At 44.5% G+C, this 17,394-nt stretch overlaps 1 protein-coding gene across 3 annotated transcripts; it reads left to right on the top strand.

The window, feature by feature from the left end:
- The first annotated feature begins 40 nt into the window (after nt 1-40).
- LOC122624040 lies at nt 41-17,249 on the top strand. 3 transcript variants are annotated; one of them, XR_006326435.1, is made up of 11 exons: nt 41-1,385; nt 6,800-7,078; nt 7,257-8,283; nt 8,344-8,440; nt 8,504-9,419; nt 9,482-9,985; nt 11,586-11,846; nt 11,912-12,064; nt 12,130-13,227; nt 13,323-13,526; nt 14,801-17,249. XR_006326435.1 is itself a non-coding variant. In XM_043803469.1 (11 exons), exons 3-11 carry the CDS (start codon nt 7,594-7,596, stop codon nt 13,381-13,383), a joined length of 3,888 nt encoding a protein of 1,295 aa, XP_043659404.1. In that variant the 5' UTR covers nt 41-1,385; nt 6,800-7,078; nt 7,257-7,593; the 3' UTR covers nt 13,384-17,249. The 3 variants fall into 3 exon arrangements, 2 of the variants coding, with proteins under 2 accessions (XP_043659404.1, XP_043659403.1); XM_043803469.1 differs by adding an exon at nt 10,390-10,497 and having other exon boundaries at nt 13,323-17,249; XM_043803468.1 differs by having other exon boundaries at nt 13,323-17,249.
- The last annotated feature ends 145 nt before the right edge of the window (nt 17,250-17,394 follow it).

The following is a 17,394-nucleotide window of genomic DNA, read 5'->3' as shown; positions in this document are numbered from 1 at the left end:
CCAGTAAAAGAACATTTGTTTTAGCAGTTTGTGGGTGGTATTAATGGAAATAAATATGTTTAAACGGCAATTTCTGAATGGAATGATATAAAAGACAGGTAAGATGTACTGATTATCAACAAAATGTTGCTCCATACAATAACATGTCATACAAACACATTTTTGATGAGTAAAAATCAAATTTCTAACGGCCCAGTCATTGGAATGAGTAATAATCGCTAGCATCGTAGTAACTAGTATTACACAGGTAAAGTTCAAAGGTCACGTATTTAAATTTTCTAACGGCCAAGTACGTAAGTGGTACGTTATGAAACGTCGGAATCAAAGTAACGAGTAAGATTCATTACACATTGATATCGAAGATGGGATAAATCTAACCCTTTTTTTTACATTAATCTAACTCCGGAACAGGCAAGCTTTATGATACAAATTCAATAAGTGGCTGGAATTGACGTTAGAAATACCAAAGTTTAGTTACATCAAGTAAATCGCAAGAAGTTTTGAAATGTAACGAGTATTGCATTCGCCATAGAGGTGGCCGAAAAAGTGATAGTTGTAAGGAGTCGCGATTTCGTGCAATCTTCCTCTTCCAGTGGCTGCCTCTTCGGGGGCTGCCTCGCTTTTCCAGCGGGCCGCGGGCACTGGTTTTCCCGAATGCGTTGCCATTGGGCTGACCGCAGCTTTTCCACCCCAGGAACTTGGCGCTGGCGCTCTCGCTCTCGCTGTTGCTCCCACTCTCGTTGTTATTGCCACCGCCGCTGCTCTCGCCACTCTCTCTCCCGCTCTCGTTTTGATTCGTTTCGTTTCGCTCGTTGGCACTCGGGTCGCCGAAAAATGGAGACTGCTGCTGCTGGCGCTGTTGGCGCAGGAAAATCCATTTTCCATTTTCCTACATGCGGACACTGGCTCAAAGTATCGTGTGCGGCGGACGTCCTTGTCGTGCGTGCGTCGTTTGCTCGCGCTGACGGTGTTTTTTTTTTGTGTTGGGTTCAGGGAGCACATCCACATCGCATCGGGCAACATGGAAACATAACCACCAGCTAGGCGGAATAACAAGAAGGCCCAAACTAGAAGAAGAATAGAAGAACTCTGTATTTTGCAATCGCACAATTGGAATTTCGAATCGATTTATAAAGTGCTGTGTGTGCTTTTGCGGTGTTCGTGGTGTGTTGCATTTTCCGAAGATGCCTGGTTTTTTCTTTTTGTTTAGTGAGATTTTCTCGTCTTTTTTTCATCAATTTCGGTGAAAGTGCTGTGCAACGAAAGGGAATACGCAAAAACGATTTTATTGTAGAAAATCGCGAGAGTCCCCGAAGGAGAAGGCCATACATAGAAAACGAAAAGGAGAAGGAAAAGCGAAAACGAAGCAAAGGCAGCGCAATAAGGTAGCAAAAGAAAAAAAAAAAGTAGAAAAAAAAAGCGATGTATTTGTTTGTGTGCGAAAGTGCGAACACCGTTAGTTATGCTAGCATTGACAGTGAAAATTGAAAAAAAATACGAGAAGAACAGAGAATCGTCTGCATGTGGAAAATATGAAAAGTGCCCAATAATACATTTTCACTTGACCCAGACGCTGGTATGTGTGTGTGTGTGCTGCGAGTGTGTGTTCTGCGAGTGTGCACACCAACACACACTGTTTGGTGTGTGTGCTGCGGTGTGGTGTGGCGGAGAAGAGAGTGAGAGTTCCGGGAGAAGTTGCGAACCAGCTGGCTCGGTGGACGTAAATATTTAATTGCCCACTGGGTGTATATGTATGTGTGTATACACACGGTTGTATAAAAATACGGAAATGTGTGTACTTGGTGATTTTTGTTTATTGTATGTTATTGCAAACGAATTTCGAATCGCCAAAGGTGTGAGAGTTTCACAAAAACACCAAAAAGAACAGCAGCCGCAGCAGCAGCGAAATCCCGAACTCCCCAAGTGAAATAACTGTTTTTGCGCAAAGTTTTCTTTTTTTTTGCCTTTGTTGTTTTTGTTGTTGCTGCTGGTGCTATCTGGTTGTTGATATTGTTGTTGCATACACAGACAATCACACACACACACACATGCACATACACAGGCACCCTCGCAAAATCATCATCAATTACGCCCCCTCCATAGAAAAAGCGGAGAGTGTGTGCGTGTGTGTGCTATCTTGCGCCTATCAAAGCTCTCTCTTCGCCCACACTCACACACACACATGCACTAGCACCCGCACCCGACACACACACACACACACACACACACGCGCGCGCGCTCACATAGATATATAGGTCCCCCTATAGGCCACACTTTCTCTGATACTGTACCGTTTTAGTTTATTAGCTTGTATTCCCCAGTATTCGACAGTGGTGTTAGTTGGCCAGAAAGTCTGTAAAAATGTTTGTTGACTCGATCTACAGTGGAGCCTGCCCAAGTCGATCAGCGCCTTTGGCCTTACGTCAGCTTCACTCACGAAGGCGGACATCACAATGTGTAATGGGTGACAGCTGGTTCAGTTGGGCAAAGCACCAAAACATTGTTGGCGGGGGGAACTTCAAACTTAACCTTGGTGTTTTGTTTTCATTGCCTACTGTTGTTGATGTGAACTCAGTTTTCTTGGCTTATTACTTCAAAGTTATGCCACAGTATGATTTCTTTGACATGACACGAAGAGCTTACTTCTTTATTACCCCACTATTTAGATATCTGGGATCACGTAGTCAGTTTTAGCTATCGATAGTAATTAGTGGTCAAAGATGACTTACCTCTTAACCTTGAAAATCGACAGGATATTGAAATCAAAATAAAAAAGGTGTTTCTTGAAGCTTATCCGCAGTACATTCGCACCCTTAGCACATGCTGTTGCATACTTTCGCGCACCATTATGGGTAATTTCTGTGTAACTCTCGAATAATTGTTATCTCAGTGCCTTATCGTCTCCATTAGATATACACCCTACACTGATCCCCAACGGGTATTGTTTATCTTTTCTTCTTCGTACGCACGTGAAATACTTTTCAGCAAATTCCCAGATGTGTGATGTGTGAGTTCATATGTGCGTAGTCATAAGTTATTGAAAACAGCCAATTACTCTCGCTGGGTAAAATTGATTGCACGTCTAGTCGATCCATGAACTGCCCTTAAATTAAAGTTCGATTACGAATAAGTAGTTCGATATCGATGTGAATGGTGAATCGTGAATGGTGAATGGTGAATAGTATCCATGGTACTTCTACGACTATTATCGCATGTCTGGCCGAATATGTTTGATGGCTCGGCCTTATTTTATGGCATCCCGAATATCGAATGAGTACAAACAAATTTGGCTCCAGCCAGCTACAAGTACATATGTACATACATACCAAATCCAGACGTGAAAGTGTTGATTCCCCATTCTACACTGCACACTGTTATTTTCGCATTTACGGCGTAATTACTCAGCCAGATCTTGATGGAAACGGCGGACGGCGGAGCGATCGCCACTGTACTCATCTGTAGACAGTGCAGTTCACGCAAATAGGGCCACGCCGCCCATATCACATGACCAGAGGGCTCTACAAATCCGCTGCGGATTGTGTCTGCTCAAATTTGGATTGTATCTGTCCAGAAAGAAGGTTTCTTAAATATAGTTCATTTATTCATTTATATTTCGTACTCCATTAGCTAGATTACTGTCCATTTAGACATCGTTTAAAATAGATTTTCTCATTTCTTTAGTAATTAACAACTATTGTTATGCCAGTGCAGCGCAGGTCGAGAGGCAAATGCCAGGATGTGTATCTAATCAGTTTTAGGATGTCGTTCCTGCGTTCTAGTTCTATCTTAGTTTCGATGCTGCACTGCTGCAGTTCAAGGTGCATGTGGGCGTGGACGTGGGCGTGGGCGTAGGCGGTAGCGTCACTGTTTCGGTGGCCTTGACCAAAGTAATGTGTGGGAAGACTAAATCCTCAAATGAACGTAAACAATGGGGCATCTTAAAGTAATCCTTTAACAAAGCCCCCCGCTTAAGGCAACTCGAGTGCACAGCACCCAGCTCCTAGCACCCAGCACCCAGCTGTAATCACATCAATTGCGCCGTGCACACAGCACACAGCACCATGGCACGAGATGGTAATCAATATCAATGCAAAGATAAGGAACCGTAGGCATTCCTCAGTACCCAGTTCCCAGTACCCAGTACCCAATAGTCGGTACCCAGGGCTCAGCTCAGTGTTTGGGGCAGCATTGTGAGAGACGACTAAATGCTGCTTCAAAGACAATTTGCATCCCATGTTCGTGTTGTGTGTGCCCCAGAATACAAGGATATGTGTGTGTGGGTGGTGTGTGTGCTTTCTCATAGTTAATTCAGCCTTGTTTACGAGTTGGTTAAGTTGGCCAAGAGGCTCGCACTTGTTTACTTTAAAGGTTTATTGTTCATTGCATTGCGGCGCATATAGGGCAGCTGTAGCATCCGGATTTCGGTGCAATCAGATTTGTTAAATAAGAAATAGTATATGTGCATATGATCTATGACTATGACTATCTAACAAACGGATTCAATTATAAACGTGTATCGCCTGCACATCGACCAGCTCATTAAGTACTTATTTATTTGCACAATCGGTTATTAAGAGGTTCACAGGTGTGGACAGACCAACGAAACACCCACATTTGTTTATTATGTTTGGCAATTTTTCATCGGCTGCAAGATTCCGGTTCTAAATGGCAAGTGTATTTTTGGCGGAGTAGCTGCCAAAGTGCCAAAGTGAGACAATGCCACGTGAAATGCGGCTGGGCGGGTCAACAAAGACACATAATACCCCCCCGCCCCCTCCTTGTGTGTAATACAAAAAGTGGACAAACCCGATGTGCAGCAAATTAATAAACTTTTGCTAACTGTGCGAGCATGTAACATTGGCACAAAAAACCAGCAGCTAAAGGCAAAAAGGAGCAAAAGGCAGCCAAAGAGGCAACAGCAACAGCAGCAGTGGCAGCAGCAGCAACAACAACAACAGGAACAACAAGGACTGCAGGCAGGAAACCTCCCTCGCAAACGGAAACTCATTTGCCAACAGTTTGAAACCAACTTCCGGCCCAGTAACGACGACAACGACAAGGGCAGCCGCCTGCGACGAATGCATGACAAAAGTCACATTTAAATGGGTGAAGGGGGTGGTAGGTGGTGGTGCGCGGTGGCGGGGGCGGGCACTTCACGTGGGCGGGGCTTGTGAAAAACGCTTCAGCAGCGGCGCCAACAAAGACCAACAAAATCAGCGCTACTTATCAAAATTAGAACAGCAAATCTCGGCAAACAAATTAAATATAGTAAAGCAAACTTTCCCACTCGCTGTTTGCGCTCTCTACCTTTACATACATATATTATATATATATACATACATTATATTATATATAGATACTTGTATATATGCCCCAGGACAGGAAGTCCGTAAAGCCCTTATAATGCCGCGTTGCTGGTCGGTAACTGGAATAAAGCGGGCCAATTATTATTATAATGTTTAGGAGAAATCGCTAGAGTTCAGCAAATGCATCGGGAAATTGATTATTTTCGCGCTTAGTTTTGAACTCTATACTTTCAGCATAAATTTAATTTATGAGCTTAGGGGTTTTCTGTATAAGTTTAAGCCACTTTGGAAGCAAACTACCTAATAGGAAATGATGAAGAAATATGAGTTTAGAGCTCTCCTTGTTGATATGTCATTCCACGAAACCGATCTAAAAATATCCTCCATTTATGGGAAAAACACATTTGTGTTTGCCTGAATTTGCGAAGATTTTTGCAGAATTGCAAACCCAAGCAATTGGAAAGCTCAAAGTTTTCCGTAAAGTCACCGAGTTAGGCAGCAAATTGCTAAAGTACACAAGTACACAAATGCATGTGTCCTTTGAGTGGTTTGCCAGCGCTAAGTACGCACGGGGAACATCTTACATAATTTAATGAAATCCTTTTTAATTTGCCAGCAGCGAGCACTCTTTGCATAAGGTGGCCCACCTAATGATGTCCATGTGCCTGGAGCTCCGCTTGATTGACAAATGAACAAATCGATGCGGAAAGACGGCGCATAGTGCATTATTGATTGGATTCAAATTGCCCGTGGAATTGACTTTATCGCCCCGCAGTCGGCAGGAATTTCCTGGAAGACTTTAAAGACCCCTTTATAGTTGGTTTTCCTGTGGCCCCAACGATCTATATATTCTATGTACTTCAAAAAACCCATTCCTCGTGAATATTTTTTAGGGGCGTTGTTCGCCTGCATCTTCTAGTTGCCATATTGGTGTCACACGCCCATATTTCCGCCAATGTATGTATGTAAGCCCAACGGCCTTTGTTATTTTTAAATGCTATCATTAAAGGAGGCGCAGTAAAGCTGCCACATTGGAGTCGCACGCGAGCGGCTCCACTACCACTGCCACTGCCACTTCCATTTCGACTTCTAGTTGACTGGAGCGGAAAGAGGTCGATAGGGCAAAGTGCGTTTGTTAATGACAAAATGGTTATACAAGTTTGCCGCGGGCACGCACATACACATACACATACTCGTGCAAATGGAAGGAATGAAAAGCTTGCTTTGGCAAACGAACCAAAATTCGTATACCCTCGCAGCTGCAGAATAATTTCTTATATTATATAGTTGGAAAATAACATAAACCAGCTTGAAACCGGGAAAAATGGGTAAACTGTTCAATTGGGCCCAGAAAAACGTATTTCCGTTTAAATTCCGGACTGCTAAAGTCACTTGAAATGCCTTTTAGAATACTAGTAAATGCTTTAAATTATCAAAATAATAGCTGCTGCATACGAGTATAAATTGATGTATTTTCTGTACGTCTTTTGTAGGTTTTCACCTGCACACGGCGCCTTTAAAGTGCTGACGCTGAATACTACCCGCCACTTGGAGGCCATGGAAGCGGGCTATTTATGGATGGCATAAGTAAAAGGAGTCCCAATCAATTTGAACACCAGTTCAGCATCTTGCGGCGGTTGCTACTACACCAAGCTGGGCGAGAAGAGGCCACTCCAGAAGGGCTTCGCCGGCGATAGGCGATAGGCGATACTGGGGTCCTCACTTTGAACGGAAGGAGAGGAGAAGCCAACCCGATCGAACCATGAAACATTGTAAGTTTGCTTGTTAGTCCAACGACGAGGTTATCAGCGATGTAAGGTGCTCTTCTGTGTGGCGATTTAAACAGAAATGTTTACTATTCTTAAGGCACATCGCAGGCACATCTTAAAGTATGCAGTGAAAATAAGTATCTGTTTTGTAATTCTATTTGCATTTGTTGCCCACTTTCAGCAAATATTTCCATACACAAGGACATGATGGAATTCGGGTAACTGCAACCGAGAGCAACGTAAACAACTAGAAGTAGGCCACCTTCACCGCACATACTTCATTTAGCGGTTACAAAGCGCGTTATAGATCATGAAGCTCATGAGGGATATTTGCAGAACGCGTAAATGAAATCACACTTTCGAACGAAGCAACTTTGATATATAGCACCCGAACCGAACTGTTCCCAGCGGATCAGTGAGAACCAGGACGAACAGCAGGACGAGAAGGAGGACGAGAAGGAGGCCGACGGGCCAGAGACGGCAGCGAATCCGCCGCCGCGCCAGCGGGCACAGCGGTCATGGAACCACCCGGCGGTGTGCCGCCGGACAGGGATCGGCAGCTGGTGCTGCGTAATCAGTCGGCGGCTCTCGTGCCCGTGGTCGTATCTGCACCACCCACGGCAACGGGTGCCAGCACGCCCACGCCCACGCCCACCACACAGCCACCGGCACAAGCCCAGTTGTCGCTGGTGCCCAGCAAGCCAACCAGTCTGAGTCTTCAGCCGCATGTCGTGCTCCAGGCCATGCAACAGTTGTCGCCATCGGCGGGTGGTGGCAACAACAATGCCAATAGCACAGTTGCCACCGCCACCGCCACCGCCACGAGCAGCAGCAGCGGGAATGCGAATAGCGGCAGCAGTCCTGCCCTAGCCTCCACCGCCACGGCCATATCGGCCACAACGCAGGCAGCCACTGCCTTCAGTGGCAGCTCGGTGGGTCACCACCACCTGCAGCACCACCACCAGCATACGCATCCGCATGCCCCACAGCAGTCGCAGTCACAGTCACATTCACAGCCACATCCACAGCACCAGCATCAGCTCCAGCAACCGCATCCGACTACTGCGCCGAGTACAGCGCCACAAAGCCACCATCATGGCTCCATATCCGTCAGTGGGTCAGGCGGCGGACTGCTCGGTTCCAGCGGCGGCAGTGGCAACCAACAGCAGGCCATCGAGAAGCTATCGCGACCCATGGCTTTCGATAAGGTGGGTCACATATATGACCATGACCTGAATTAGTAACAAATATTTCGCATTTTTTTCTAGATGGAAATGCTGGTGCGGGAGATGCAGGATCAGGAGCATGGCGTGCCTGTGCGGCAGCAGAAGATGTTCCTGACTTCTATACCATATGCGTTTATGGGTAAGCGGTCCCCTACCTACATTCACTCTTGACCATGATTTCCATTGTCCATTTAACTTTTAGGATACGATCTGATTGAATGGCTGATGGATCGCCTGCAAATCGAGGAGTCGGAGGCCCTCAACATTGCTAATCAACTGTGTCTGCACGGCTACTTCTTTCCGGTCAACGACTCCAAGACGCTGACCGTGAAGGACGACTCGTCGCTGTATCGTTTCCAAACGCCCTACTATTGGCCCTGGCAGCACAAGGCGCCGGATAATGTGGAGTACGCCATCTATTTGGCCAAACGATCGCTGCGCAACAAGCAGCGCCATGCACTGGAGGACTACGAGGCGGAGGCACTGGCCTCGCTGCACAAGAACCTGAAGGGCAAGTGGGACTTCATCTCGATGCAGGCCGAGGAGCAGGTGCGGCTGGCCAAGGAGCGCAAGAAGGGTGACAAGATCGTGGGAGACTCGCAGGAACGAGCTTACTGGAGAGTTCACCGTCCACCACCTGGCCAGTTCACGCCGTTGGAGCCATGTCCAGTGCCTTCGCGCGATCGTCAGGGCCTCAAGCCCAATAAAAAAAAGACTGTCGATGACATGCAGCGCGACGTTGACTACTTGGGCAAGTCGCTCAATCGGACGCGAATGAAGATGTCGCAGGCCTGCGAGTCGCTCGTTTGCTACTCGGAGACATTCTCCGAATACGATTTCTTTCTGCAGCCGGCACTGCCCTCCAATCCGTGGGTCACCGAGGATATTGCCTTCTGGCAGCTGAACAACACCTTTGTGGACATACCCACAGAGAAGCGCGTCAAGCGCTGGGCCATCTCCATCGAGGAGCTCGTCTCCGATCCCACTGGCCTGCAGGAGTTCACCAGTTTCCTGGAGAAGGAGTACTCGCACGAGAACATCCGCTTCTGGATAGCAGTCAATCGATTGCGCCGTTCCGCCCACTCCCAAGTGGCGCGAAAGGTCAACGAAATCTACGAGTGCGTATGAACACTGCCCATTTTGGGTGTTCCACCCACTTAATCACCTTTATCACTTTCAGGGAGTTTTTGAAGCCGGGCGCACCGTGCGAGATTAACATTGATGGCAAGACCATGGAGAGCGTGCTCAAGGGCCTGAAGAATCCATCGCGGTTCACATTTGACTCGGCATCGGAGCACATATACATGCTGCTGCTGAAGAAGGATTGCTACCCGAGATTCATACGGTCGGAGCACTACAAACGCCTGCTGGACACCGGCATTCAGCCGTCGTACAAGAAGCGCTTTTTCAACTTTGGCGGCGTCAGCGGTGCCAAGAAGAAAATGACAGCGGCGCTGAGTAGCCAGCCGAATCTGGGGGATGCGGCCAAAGGACCCAGCGGCACATCCGCCGGCAGCTCGATGATGCAGGCTCCACCGCCTGGGAATCTCGCCCGTCGTCGTGGCAGCGATCGCAGTCTCACCGGCTCCGCCCACGAGCTGGCCGTGATCGGTGTGAACAAGGATGCCGGCTCCAAGGTACCGCACTCTCATTCCCAGAGTAATCTCAGCGAAATCCCCTTCAGGTAAGTAAAGATCTCGACCGGATATGTGGTGCTGAGTGAGTCAGTTCAATCATCGATATAATCGATATTCAGCGAGCTAATTTTTTCTGATTTTTCGCAATGTTTGATTTGCCTGAAAGAGCCAAGCTAAACAGAAAACATCGTTTTGATTTTTGGCGACAAAAGCTTTTGGTTTACATTCAACATACATATATACTATATATACTACTATACTACTAACTTTTTCACGATGCGCACGAGACCTTTAGAAAACGAAAATGAAAATCAAAATGCAAATGCAAATGCAAATGAAAATGAAAAAAACCACAAGAAACAACCCGAAATCCCCCGTTGAACAATTGATACTATAACAATTGATTATATCATATATATGCCATACAATTTACATCACACACGCACTGCAGTAGCGATTCAATTTATCGAGGCGATATGCCACAGCGCCACATGGCGATCATGGATATTGGGATATATGCGGCATACGGCAATCGCGAAAGTAGTTTGCAGGCACTTCCGTAAGACATGTTTATTGATTGGTTTTGCGAAACGCTTACTACTCTACTCTACCTACTACTTACCACTTGTACTAACTTCAACTCTTTCCAAACCTAAAACGTAATGCTAGTTTTTTGTTCCTATCCACACTTCTACTTCTTTTGTTCATCGTTCGATCTGTGACCCCAAGACCCATCTCCACATCCATCCAATATTTGCGTTACTTGCCTTGTGTTTCCATCGACTTGTCGCCTTTTCTGCCCATTTTTGAGCTGCCGTCTCCTCGCAATGAAGTGCTTTGTGGTCTGTTCAGCCAACTGAAAGTTAAAACTTATCTAATTAAGATAACAGAATGTCTTCCAATTGCATGGGGGAATGGGCGACAGCAAACTCTTTTGTAAACTTACATACTTGTTGTCTAACTTCACCGCAATGCCAGTGATATAGCCGGTACTTCAGCCTTTAGTTTTTACTCAATAATTTAAACAAAGGTTCCAAGAAGTAATAGGTACAATTACTTCACTCATTTGAGTTATTTCAGACTATAACCCGGTCCGATTGATCTTACTAGCAGGATGTACAATGTAGATCTTGTGTTTTGAATGGAGTACCGGATATATTTACATATAAAGTCGGATGCACCGACTTGGGCATTCCCACTCGCTGTTTCCTGTCATCTGTCCAGCGATCTCCCAGTTGCCCCTGAAGTCTGTATTGTCACCACTGTCCACCGCTGCGATCCTGTTTGCCTCGCCTCTTTTCCAGACTTTTCCAGACTTATCTACCAACTGTCTCCGAATATACATAGTTTCAATCGTTGCTATGCTCGAATGTTTGCTGTTGTTATATTGTGTGTGTGTTCTCTGTACTATTTATGTACCATTTGGACATAAGATAAATATGGCCGAATATTGACTGTTCGTTTCCGGATGCTTCTCCCATGCGCCTCTTACCCTTTTCTGTTACCAATTGTACATATGCATATATATGTAAGTCTACGTGTTGAACACCAGCATTCCTTTTAACCACCGTCTAAGTGTATAGAGCATATGGTTAATATATAAATTGCCATAATGTATATGTGTATGTACCATGGTTTGTTCCACAGAGAAACGCCAAAAACGAAGACCACCGTCCTCGACGCCACGGAGTCCACATCATCGTCCACAGCTCTGGTTGTGGCGGCGGCCAGCAGTGCCGTCTGCCCGTGGGATGAGCCAGCCGAACCAGTCCCGCCGCCGCCAGCGCAAGTAAAGCTATCCGTGTGTCCCTGGGAACTCGATAGTGCCACAGAGCCGCCAACAGCAGTTGGAGTAGGAGGAGCGTCGAAGATCCCAAGTTCCAGCGGGCAACCACTGCGATTGAATAGGTAGGCGCACAGCACCCAGAAACTCCGGATGTTTGGACAGCAAGTAATCAACATTTTATGCGCAGCACTTCCTCGGACAACAGCGATGTGAATGATCGAATGCAGCGCAATTTGGGCATTCGCCATCAGAATACCGTGGACAGCGGCGAAGCAGGCATAAAGCGTCTGATTCCCAACATTCCGGAGCAGCGTCGGGCCTCAGTCTCATTTACACCAAGGTAAACCATTAATATCATACCCAATACCATCTCAAATTCTAAAGTGTCTGTGTTTCCCTCGCCAGCCCCACTCCGGATTTCCAGCTAGGACGCACTCCAACGACCACCTCCTCACCCACTGTGGTGCCCAGCAGCTCCACGCCGCTGCAGGCGCGCAGCGCTGTGTACGGCAGTGGCCAAGGCATCGCCAAAGATCCACCATCCGGCTCGGATGTCGATGCGGAATTGGAGGAGGAACTCAACAAAATATCCCTGGGCGAGTCCTCGACATCGGAACCGCCGCTTCTAGTAGTACCCACCCCCGAACAGACCCCGCCGCCCATAACCAAGATCACGCCGCCGCCGGGAGAAAGCGAGAATCAGGCGGAGCAGCTGGTCGTTTCGACCGAGATCCCGATCCCGGAAAGCTCCTGCTCAGCGCAAGCCAATCAGCTCAACGAATCACCGGCGACTGTGACCACGGTCAAGGAGGTCCAAATCGAACTGATCGAGCAGAGCAGTGGTGTCCAAACAGAGCCAGGTAGTCCGCCCACCATTAAGGTCCTGGTGCTAGAAGCAATTACGCCCGTGTCCGCTGAGATTGCAGCAGCAGAACCAGGCGAGGATCTGAAACAGATGGCCACCACGGCCACTATGGCCGCCGCCACCACCACCATCACCACCGAGGATCAAGCAATGCGGGTGGACGACACAGAAATGGCCACGGATATGGAACCGACGGTCCTGGACGAGCTTTCACCAACCACCGACGAGTACCAGGAGGGACTGCAGTTTGGCGATGCCAAGGATGCAGTGGACGACTTTGACAGCATAGACGTTGGCTATATACCGCCGGCACCCACCCCGGCGCCATCCATGGCGCCCCTGGCCGTGCTGGACGTGGACACCGTGGACGACGAGCCGTGCGAGCCAGCACCGTCAGCACCTCCTCCTGCACCGCCCAGCAGCAGCAGCAGAGAATTGGTGATGGCCTCCGGCTCGGCCTCAGCCTCGGCCACGCCCACATCCAGCAACGAGGAGGCGCGAAAGCGGCGCAAGAAGCGAAACTCGGAGGGCAAGAAACTTAGCTCGCAGGACGAAAAGGACAGGGAGGCGCGCGAAAAGGCCGGCGGCAGCAGCATGGATGCAGCTGACCACAATGCGGTGTGTCCCTGGGAAGACGAGTTAGTATAAAGCCATCAGTTTCACCACCCATAATCCTGGCTAAGTTCGCTTTCTCCTTCTCCTCCCACTCCCACTCCCAATAACTCATCCACAGGAACGTCAGCACCAACGACGGCACCTTCGTGAAGACATATGCCACACTGGGATACTTATGAATAAAGCCCAATCTGTTCAAGACGGTGGTCAACAAGTTGCTGAAAAGGAAGCCATTGATGAAGTAGGGCCAGGCCTGGGTAGCTAAGTTTATTATACGGAGTATCTATTATAATACCTACACATGCAAACATATTATGTAAATGTAAGTATTTGATTAATTGAGTGTATGCATATGTAAATGTTAAATGCTTCTCAAGTTCTTAAAACCATTCAATCAAACGAGGCGCAGTGGTTTATTGCTGAAAATTTCAATTTCAATTGAAATGAAATGAAATGAAATGAAAACGGTCTATGAATGCTACAAAAATACATACTTTATCTACAGACGTACATACTTATTTACAAAAACCAAGTGGCTAACGTGGCTAACATGGCTAACTAGAATAACGAGAAAAATCAGATGATAACTAAATGGATATTAATGTGTTTAAAGTCGCGAGTGCCGCCTTCTGATCACTTGTAAAAAACGATAATTAAACGGAGATGAGATTCGGCGCAGCAGACACACTTTAATGTATACAATGTATATGATCTTTCTGCACATAAAAACAAATTTTCCATAGTTAATTCCAAGCTATACATATATAGAGTCCCCCTCAAAGTCAAAAACAGTAATCAAGATCGAGATAAATAGACCATAAATTGTATTATAATGTTAGGACAGCAGCAGTGGGAACAGTTTTCACAATGCATCTGCGATCAACTATGTATTTTTTCCCCGGAAAAGCTCTTGTTATCCCAGCAAAAATTGTGACATCGAACCCTGAGCTGAGCTGAGTTGGTAAAGGGCAAGCTGGTACCTAGTACCTGCTACCTGGTACTTGAAATTAAATATCCACATTGTATTCTCGGTGCCTTGAGCTAGAACTGCTGCCTGCCTGCGAATGGCGGTCAGTAATGGGGACAATACTATTTGAAATTGTGATGGGGATCATCCTTGCCCTCTGCCAACTCAAAAAACCCCCGAGATTTATTCAGCTAGTAAGTACAAAGTGGCTCCGATTCACCAACTATAAAGCTAAAAATGTTACGGAAGTTACAAGCCCCTCGGATAATTAAATGCACAAGTTGCTGCGCAAGTAGTTGCCACTTGAAATCTCAGTTTATTAGTTTAATAGTTTCATTTCACGCGTACATGCCAGAACTCACGAGCCCCAAATTGATGTGCAGTGCAAATGAAACACAGTTTGAAAAACGCAAATATTTAGCAAAATATTTAGCGATTAGCATAGAGCCAACGTAGCCAATCAAAAGTGTAGATCTACTATCCCAGATTATTATTATGTATTTGCCCATGCGAAACTGACTTGCGCGATTAACTTGTGCGTTTTAGATTATATACCTACATAATATGTATGTCCTATGACTACCGACTATCGACTACCGACTACCTAGTAATTTTCTCTATTTGACTAGAAATGTATTGAGCTGCCCGCCCAAACCCCAAACAATCGCAGAAATCGAGCTATGCCGTAATTACACAAACCACTTAGAGCCAACATCGATGGGAGTGGGGAGATGGGAGGCGAGATGGGCCGCATCTTTAAGATCAAATTGTGCTGTTCGATTCGAACGTGTTAACTTAACTTAACTTAATGTGAATCTTACAGATATAGACGAGAAGAATATATGAATATATGAGAACAGATAAAACAAAGAAATTAGAGAATCAAATTAAGATGAAATCCTGGTTGTTCGCGACTAATACCTTTATATGAATCGAAAGATGATAACTTATCGAAGAACTATTACAATCTAAGTACATATATTTCTATTTTCATTGTGCATATGAATTAGCTACTTTACTGTCGAAAAAACCCGTTTTGCTGGTAAACAATCTTTATATGGGATATCTGAATATGTGAATATCTGAATATCTGAATTCTCTTTGTGCTTTCTATTGCTAAACATACATTTTTGAACTACTTCAATTAACGAGACGAAAATCCAAAGCTGTAACACTTGAAACACATGAAAATCCGAGATCCACACGTAGTAGGTCCACAAAATTGATATCCAATGTAAAGAGCGTACCAAAAATCAAAGCAAGTGTTGCATAGATATTACGAAACATTACGATGGATACGGGGGGGAGTACATGCATCAGTATAGAGCAAATTGAACTTATATAGAGCATATAGAAAAATAGGAACGATGTGCCGATGTGTAGGGCGTGCGTACAAAATGTGTACATGAAACCACCGTTAACTTTGCTTAATGCGAGCCGAGCAATTAAAGAGTTAAATCATAAAAAATACAGAATACAAAATACAAATGAAAAGTGGAAAATGCAAAATGAAAAATGGAAAATGAAAAATGAAAAAAAGAATACCTAAAGCAGGCAGAATAAATCAGCAGCAGCAATAGTTCCGAAATTGTTGTCGAAATATAAATAGCAGCTTTTAGAACAACACCAAAAGAAGTTGTAGTAAATGCGGAGGAAAATTGTATTGTTGTTGTTTTTTATGTACATTTACTTTTTTGTATTACCGTTGTTGTAAGTCAAATATGCCAAAAATGAATAGTTTACTAAGAGTTTACAACAAACAAATGATTCAAATGCAGGCAAGATATGAATTACTTTAAACGCAAATCGCAAGAACAAGTTCCGAATGTTTTTAGTAGTCAATGGTGAATATCTTTTAATCGCTTACACTAAGTGTTCCCATGCATATTTATGGGTTCCTTGCCGAAACAGAAACAGAAATCTTAAATAAACACAAAAATATATAACACAAGAGCGCGGCTGTCGACTTTACTCTGCCCGGTACTCAAAATGTTCAAATAAGAAAAAAGTGAATAGATTTATTGAATCATTGATGCAACAGATAACGACTTTAGCTAATGGATAATCGTGTTATTAGATCGTATTTAATTGTTAACTGATTTTATTTGTTTTCAATTTCGCTATATTTAAACGTTTACATTCTACAAAAATCGTCCCAGTTGATAGAAAATTGCTATACAAAATCATACATTCACAAAAACAGAGGAAATATACATATGTATGTATATATAATTTCAAGTATTTAACTTTAAAATGTACGTATATTCAGTTTAAAGAAGTTCTACATTTTATAATGAATCAGAAATGATTTTTTAGAACTGTGGGCGATTTTTCGACTGTAGTGTTGGAATTTCGAAGCCAAGAACGTTGCCTGTGCACTTAGTCGTACCGTACCATTATTTATTTGGATTATTTGGATTTTTGAGTATCGGGTGAGCATAGAACTAGGAAACCATTCGAATTCCGATGGATTGATTGAGCCGCCACAGCGCCATTTTGATAATAAGAACAAACAACAAACAACAAAGAACAAAGAACAAAGAATTCGATAACTAATGTATGTTTAATGAATTACCTAAGTATGTACTACTTCACGCGACAGGTGGGCGAGATTGCCCTACAAATATTTACTTTAATTTCTGGATAATTAGTGCTCATATCACTGATTAGAGGACAGGAATGCGCAAAACAATATGCTTAATACATAAGATTCCAGAGCTTTTAGTAACGCCATGTAAATTCTGGGTCATGAATACAGTTGTGAAGATTGAAGATTGAAGATTGTAACCGAGGCGTTTGTTATTATGTATTCAAGTCATTTACTATAAGTGTATACAGCTTATACTATTACAAAAGTGTTAAAAACATGAATTATTTTGAGAAAAAGAAACCCAAAAAAAAAAAAAGAAATGAATATACAACAAAATGTTAGTCGGTAAATGAAATCAAATGTAAAACAATTTAATGTAGACTGTACTAAAGAATTCAAGGAAATTTGAATATCAACACTCCATCACGCAAATAACTAAAAGGAAATTCGCAAATTGAATAGAAGTTGATGGGAAAATTATTTGCACAGTGCAGAAAAACGTGTTATAAAATTATTATACTATACAAAAAATATATATTATTGAATTATGCTGATGAAATTAAAAACCATAAAAGTATGTAAAAAAAAATTCAAATACAAAATGATTTAAATGAAGTACAATAAATATTCAAG

This window comes from Drosophila teissieri, chromosome X (assembly GCF_016746235.2).
Source record: "Drosophila teissieri strain GT53w chromosome X, Prin_Dtei_1.1, whole genome shotgun sequence".
NCBI lineage: Eukaryota > Metazoa > Arthropoda > Insecta > Diptera > Drosophilidae > Drosophila > Drosophila teissieri.
The sequence above is the reverse complement of the archived record's forward strand: the minus strand, read 5'-3'. Positions and strand labels throughout refer to the sequence as shown.

Coding starts and splice junctions, on each gene's coding strand:
- LOC122624040 (XM_043803469.1), top strand. CDS start 7,594: ATGGAACCACCCGGCGGTGTGCCGCCGGACAGGGATCGGCAGCTGGTG. Junction 11,847..11,911: donor CAACCACTGCGATTGAATAG/GTAGGCGCACAG, acceptor TTTTATGCGCAG/CACTTCCTCGGACAACAGCG. Junction 12,065..12,129: donor TCAGTCTCATTTACACCAAG/GTAAACCATTAA, acceptor TTCCCTCGCCAG/CCCCACTCCGGATTTCCAGC.